This window comes from Bidens hawaiensis, unplaced genomic scaffold (assembly GCF_021521415.1).
Source record: "Bidens hawaiensis isolate Kalapana, Puna unplaced genomic scaffold, B.hawaiensis_p1.1 tig00017151_1, whole genome shotgun sequence".
Taxonomy (NCBI): Eukaryota; Viridiplantae; Streptophyta; class Magnoliopsida; order Asterales; family Asteraceae; genus Bidens; species Bidens hawaiensis.
Window position 1 is genome coordinate 172537 of NW_027492591.1, and position 7254 is coordinate 179790.

General features: G+C 33.9%; 1 protein-coding gene across 1 annotated transcript; it reads left to right on the plus strand.

The window, feature by feature from the left end:
- Positions 1-309: 309 nt before the first annotated feature.
- Positions 310-4796, plus strand: LOC143553124 (ras-related protein RABA5a-like). Its single transcript, XM_077043179.1, has 3 exons — positions 310-404; positions 3064-3478; positions 4474-4796. The coding sequence occupies exons 2-3, from the start codon at positions 3139-3141 to the stop codon at positions 4794-4796; spliced, it is 663 nt and encodes a 220-aa protein (XP_076899294.1). The 5' UTR covers positions 310-404; positions 3064-3138.
- The last annotated feature ends 2458 nt before the right edge of the window (positions 4797-7254 follow it).

The following is a 7254-nucleotide window of genomic DNA, read 5'->3' on the forward strand; positions in this document are numbered from 1 at the left end:
AACTTTTTACAATAAATTAAATAACCCCGTAATATAAGAATAAAAACTAGTTATTATATATTTCTTAATGATATGTCACCCTGGCACGTTGAAAAAAAAACACACGTCTAAACAAATTTAAGTTGGCGGTGCACGTTGACTTTTTATAGTTGCAAGTTGGACTTTTCAAAATATATTAGAAAAAGCCCATTTTGCGGCCCATTTACACAGACAGAGAGACTTGTCTTCCTGTATTGTACTGTACTTTACTTGTACCTGTAGCTATAATGTAAATCTACCTGTTGTTGTTCATCACTTCCGATTCAAACCCTAATTTCAACACATTCTTCATCAAATTGCTAACAATCTGCATTTGTTCTGTTGTCATACGCACTTCGATCTGCATTGTCAGCTGTTCAATTTCAGTAAGTTTGTTGGTTGTACGGACATTTTATGATTTGTTTTGAGTGTTTAGCGGAAATAAGGCTGTTTGTGGGCCTTGTTTTGTTAGGGAGATTATTTAGTATCGTTGACCTTGTTTAGAGAGACCTTGTTAAGGGATTTTGTTAGGTAGATTATTTAGTATCGTTGACCTTGTTTTGTGGGTGATATTTAGTTTCGGAAATCGGGTTGGCGGATTGATAGGTTTCGGGTTCAGAGTCCTTAACGCTAACCTGACCCGTACGGGTTGTTTTATGTTTGTCTACGGAAACCTGTTTTATTTCATGTCGGATTTGGGTTGGGTTGGGTTGGGTTGGGTTTCGGGTCGTCCGGCTATACTCTGGTTCTAAATTTAGGTTTTAAATTAAAAACGGCAGATCCTTCCAATTGATTGTGGATGATATTTAATTTCATAAATCGGGTTGTCGGGTTGATAGGTTTCCGGTTGGCATGCTCATATTCTAACCTGACTCATATATCTAATCGTGTCGTCTTGGGTCGGCCCATTTAGAATCGTGTTGTGTTTCGGGTGGGCCCATTTGCGTTTGTTTGTGAATATGAGTAATATTTTTTGTAACAGTTTAAGCAGTTAATTACTTCGATTGATAGAAAATATGTTTGTAATTTTTGATAATTTTAATTGTTTTTTTGTGTATTTATCTTTCTTTCTCAATTAACAAACTTGGGATACATATTTACCTCGTGATTTGTATAAGCGAATAAAAAATAGTAGATCCTCTTGATTGATTGTTTAGATTTTTGGAAATTGATCTTAAAAACACCATTAGAAGTCTAAATTTGTGAGGATTTTGTTTGTTGGATCGATTGATAGATGAGTGAGCAGGAAAGGCATTTTGTTTGATGGACTAACGTCAAATGTTTAAATAGTTGATAATCTCTACTCAATACAGAGGATGTGGTCGTTTATGTAGTGTTATCTGAAATTTTAGCTAATTTGAGTTGTCATGACCCTCATGCTGTATGTCCTTGAATTGTCGCTTGCTTCTATTGGAATATCACATCAATTGTTGAATTTGTTGGCATTTTCTATTATTGCCCGTATGTTTTTTAGAGGGTCTAACAACAATAATAGAAAATGTCAGGAGATCTAAAAATTGATGTGATATTTAATAGCATCAAACATCTATTCGAAGAGGTAAAGTGTGATGGCCATGGCAAGTTAAACTAACTAGAAATTGTGATAATATGTAAGGAATGACCACATCTTATGTATTAGTATAAAAAATCAATCATTTAGACTGTTGACGGTTGATCCATCGATCGAAATGCATTTTTTGCTCACGCTTCCTGGCAATTGATCAATCATTTAGTGGTGTTTTTCAGATCAGTTTGTTACATTTGTAAATACTAAACAACCATGCTAGCTAAGTCGACTGTTGGGAATATCTCTCGTTTTATAATTAACATCGAATAGAATCGACACATTCCTTGTGCTTTTGGTTTGAAGTCTTCTAGGGTAACCTTTGAGTCGTGAGATCACTTTCAGATTAAAGTTATTTTGGTGGTACTCCAAATCTTTAATCGGGTAAGATATAGGTTTCAAGAACGAGTATGGAAATCTCAGTGAAATTTGATGTCTCAAATCATGCAAAAATTACTCCTTAATGTAGGGTTTAACCGGTGCAACGAACCTTAGAAATCCTTCGTGAATCGACATGACAATTCACAATGATAATTGCCATAACTTTCAATCGCTGTTAATTGCATCAGTTTTCGCTATCGATGCTTCAGTTGTTACCAACCATTTGCTCAATAATTCGACCCTACACGCCATTTGCTCAATAAATTAATCTGGGATCGGTTCTGTGAACCTTTCAATTCTTGCAGACTGTAAATCAACTGCTAGTAGTTAATAATATGTGGACCAAACAACTATCAATGAGTGCTCTTAAAACCTATCTTATTCAGCTTCTTACAGCAACTTGATGAACTTTTGTTGTGTTCAGTTTGCGCTTCAGTTAAATACTAGTTTTTTGCTCACAAGTTGTATTTATTATATGCTTAGTTATCTGTGTGCAATTTCAGTTTTTGTGTTAGTTTGCTTGAGGATTAGATATAATAAATACTATACAGTCTCATGGACACTTGATGCCCTGAAAAATTCAATGGTTACATACGTTTACTGTCATTATTTTTTTAATATGTGAGTCTAGTTATGACATATGAGTTAAAAAAATATAAGATAGCTTATGCTTAAAGGAAAATATTGATTCTTGCCATTTCACCGAAGGTACCCAAAAAAGATAACGATTCTCCCTTCCTGAAAATGTGATATTATTTCAGTTAAAATCTAGTTTTTTGGTAATGAAACTGTTAAGGAAGTTTTATGCTTTAACAGTACACTATGGGTGAGTTTTGACCTGTATGCCTTGTTAGAGATGCAACATAACCCGAGTCAGCTCATAATTAGACAGATCAGGATTGCCACTTCTAGAAGAAATAACTTAAAAAGTTCCGATAATAACCTCCATCTGGTGTTTGCCAAAGTTTGAGGACTTGTTAAGATACCTTGCTTACTTATCTTGCCTTTGAAGTTTTCTGTTTTCTTTTTGTCATCTTATAATAAAATCTTTAATTATTTGACCGTGGTGTGCTGACTAGGTAAAGTTCGATGCTTCACAGGATTTGATTGATACATATAATGGAATCAACGTATTCGTAGCATTGTATCATATCAGATAAATAGAATAGTAGGATATGGCATTTTACTCCCAAGAGGATTCTGGTGACGATTACCTGTTTAAGATCGTGTTAATCGGTGACTCGGCTGTTGGAAAGTCAAACTTGCTTGCAAGATTTGCCAGAGACGAGTTTTACCCAAATTCAAAGTCAACAATAGGAGTAGAATTTCAAACCCAGAAAATTGAAATTAAAAAGAAAGAAATTAAGGCCCAAATTTGGGACACTGCTGGTCAAGAGCGGTTTAGAGCGGTTACATCGGCTTATTATCGAGGTGCTGTTGGAGCTCTTTTGGTTTATGATATTAGTAGACACCAAACGTTTGATAGCATTGGCAGATGGCTTAATGAACTTCACAGTAAGTGCTTTCAGATTATTAGTTTTTGATAGTTACTTTCATACGAAACTGATTATTTAGTAATCTGTTTTCAAAATGCACATCCAAATCCCATTATCTGATAGCTTTGGATAATTATTTTAGTAATGTGTGCAAGGGCAAATAACCAAACTAAAGAACTGAACAAACCTTTGTATATTTTATTAACAATGTATTATATGTCGAAAAAGTTAGTTTTGTGTTTATTTTTATTTTTATATATTATACGTTGAAAGTTAGTTTTTTTTAAATAAATGACATATTATTTGTCGCTCACTGGCATTTATAAATTTAAATGATTTACTAGTATTTTATTTGACCTAGCATATAACTGGATTTATTAATTGTAATTAGCTTGAATCCACATTAGGGCTGTTCAAAAAGCTCGTGGCTCGCGGGAAAAAAACTCGTATCTAAACGAGCCGAGCTTGAGCCATGGTTGGCTTGGCTCATGGCTTGCTCGATAACCGGCTCGTTGGCTTGCTTTATTGGCTCCTTAAATTTAACCCCAAATTTTAAAATATATAATAACAACATATAACAATATTTTAAAAAGAAAACAAAAATAGTGCATATTATATGCCTGAAGAAAAATAGTAAATATAATGTTATAATTTGTATTATCGGCGTAACTGTATGTTAAAAAATTATATTTTGTCTTTGATCTATCAATATTTGTAAAAACAAAAAAAATAACGAGGCAGCTCGACGAGCCATGAGCTGGCCAGAGCTTGATTTTTCAGCTTGAACTTGCCATGGCTCGGCTCATGAACAACCCAAATGTACCCAAAGCCAGTGGTGGTTAACTAACCGAACCATCTTTTCCAATATCCGAACTGTTTATAGTCAAACTGATCGGTTATGAAAATCTAAAAACCGAAACATTAGTTATAGCCTATTGGTTTGGTTTTAGACCTTAGACCAAAACTGCAATAATGATTTGTGTAATTTACTCTTTCTATTGTTTTCTTGATCAGCTCACTCGGATATGAACGTCGTTTCAATACTTGTTGGAAACAAGTCGGACCTTAAAGATGCGAGGGAGGTTTCCACGGAGGAAGGAAAGCTGTTGGCTGAATCCGAGGGTTTATTTTTTATGGAAACCTCGGCCTTAGATTCATCCAATGTGACGGCTGCGTTTGAGACGGTTGTTAAAGAGATTTACAACATTTTGAGCAGGAAAGTTATGCAGTCTCAGAAACACGAGCCTTCTTTGTCAGGAAATGGAAAAACGGTTGTTTTGGAGACCGATTCGGACCAAGATAATGTACCTAACAAAACCTGGTGTTGTTCATCTTAGAATCAATGATAAGAAATGCACATTTTCTGTCTTTAATTGTGGTTGTGAGTGTTTTTTTATGAATGCTTTTGGTTTTGAGTTTTAAGGTGAAAGTGTACCAGAAGAGAATGTATATGATGTGTGTTTAGAAAGAAAAACAAAAAAAAGGGAAAAAAAAAATTTTGTTGTGATCAATAAACGATTTAACGCTCGTTTGACTAGACAATGAAACCTAAAGGTACAAATGAAGCTTCACCGGCTGTTAACGACTTACGAGATAAGCTTGAGCTTAGGCTAGCTCAGTTCGTTTTGAGTTTTATTTTTACAATTCAATTTGTGAGTAATTTTTCAGTCTCAAATTCGGTTTTTTAACTATTTATTATTAGTTTAAAATTTTTATTTGAATATGCTTATATGATTGTTTTTGTATGCGTTTATAATTTTAGTTTTATGTGTATACATGATATGATATATATTATTTAACTGTCTTAGTAATAGTATGCTATGTAATTATATGTCTACTAGTAAATGAGCCCGTGCGTTGCGGCGACACATTGAGGATTTGATCAGCATGAGTTCAGTTTGCGGCATAGACGCGGCGGAAATTCGACGGCATCGGGTGGTTTTGTGACTGCAATATAGCTTGCTATAGGTTAACTGTTAGCGAAGGTTGAGTAAAAACAAAGCTACAAAGACAGAGGGTGAGGAGTCAAAGACAACACAAAACAAGATGATACTTGTTTATGTTAGTTTTTCAATCGTCTTACGATACATTGTATATTGCTTATGTTAATTTTCTTATTAGTTTATTGTTTTTATTTTTTTATTAAAGTTTCGAGTTAGTGGTATTAGTGTGGTCTATCTATATGATAAGCCTTACATATCGCAATTAAATAATAATATTATTATTATTTTAAATAATTATATTAATATTAATTATACTAATAGTTATAACGAAAATAATAATAGAATTATCATAAATTATAGTAATTAGAATACTATTAATAACACTTTTAACGACATGCACTTAGGTAAGTTTTAATCGCTAATAAATATTATAAACAAATTATAATGAAAGATAATTTCTAATCATATTAATATTAACCCATACTATAATAATCAAAATGTATAATTTTTAAATTGCTAATCGAATGGAAAACTATATGATGAAAAAAATAAATTTCTCAGGCTATTGCTTTGTAGTCGGGTCGAAATGTATAGTTGTGATTGGGACATTTGATGCACATCCAATCTTAGTCATTGCTTTGGTTTGACAAATTATGAGTACTACATATGGTAATAAGAGCATTCGTGTGTACTGGATTCCAAGACCCGGATGACATAGATGAGACCAGGCAACGAAATTGCCCTTTATCTGAATCACTTTATTCTTGTTATTTTCATTGTCCATATTCGTACGCTCAAATCTTCCAGTTGCCAATCCCAATTTGACACCAAATCTCCTTCATATTTTGACACATACTGCTGCTACAAACAACAGGTCAAAACGGACCTGAAATACATTTTGTACGAACTTTAAACAATTCTTTATATAATTTCAAAACTGGTCACTACCCATCTCGACCCGGACCAATTTAATAATGTTTTAACAACGTCATGTTTTGACACTAACACATTCTACCCAGAACCCGGTATATTTTGACCTATTCAAACATAAGGCTTACATTTGTTAACCCACTTGTACATCTTATAGCATGATAAAGTTGGGCTATATGCATCACAAATAAGTGTAGAGTAAACTTGTTGACAAAGAGGCGTAAGTAGAGATGCCAATTGACAAGTACCCTAATTTCTGGTGGACATCTTACATGCCAATTAACAAACTAAGCAACTACCGTCTTCGGATCCTGGAAGCTCTTTAGAAGCATATTCCATGTTTGTGAATTGAGAAACCAGGCTCTGCACCAAAAATGGAAAACCATCATATAGTTCATAATAATTAAAATAAGAAAAGAACCTGCAAAATTCTTTCAATGAAGGAAAGGCACAAGCTAATTTGACTTTTTAGAAGTTTCACAACCCTCTGCATAGATAACTTGCCCTTGGGTTCACTTTCACATTTGATGGTGTATACCCACCTCAATCATCAAGAAACGCAGCAAAAACCAAAGGTTGTATTGACTATTTGCTATCGGCAACGACTTTGGTTAAGAACCAATATTGCTAACCACTTGTATCTTTTCCATTAGCCATCCATTTCGAAGACGGACATCTTGTATTATCTCAATCCCGGTGTCCTTTCTGAATGCCTCTACTTCTTATTCAATTTAATTAATGCTAAACAGAGATGACCAATTTACATGAGAATGAATACGTACGTGTGAGGCCAAGTGATCAAGTTAAGGAATTGTGTCAGTCAAACACCGGCATTGTAAGTCAAGTTATGCAGGATTACTAACAAAAATTAATTAAGTTCTAATATATATATATATACACTAGTAGGATACCCGCGCGATGC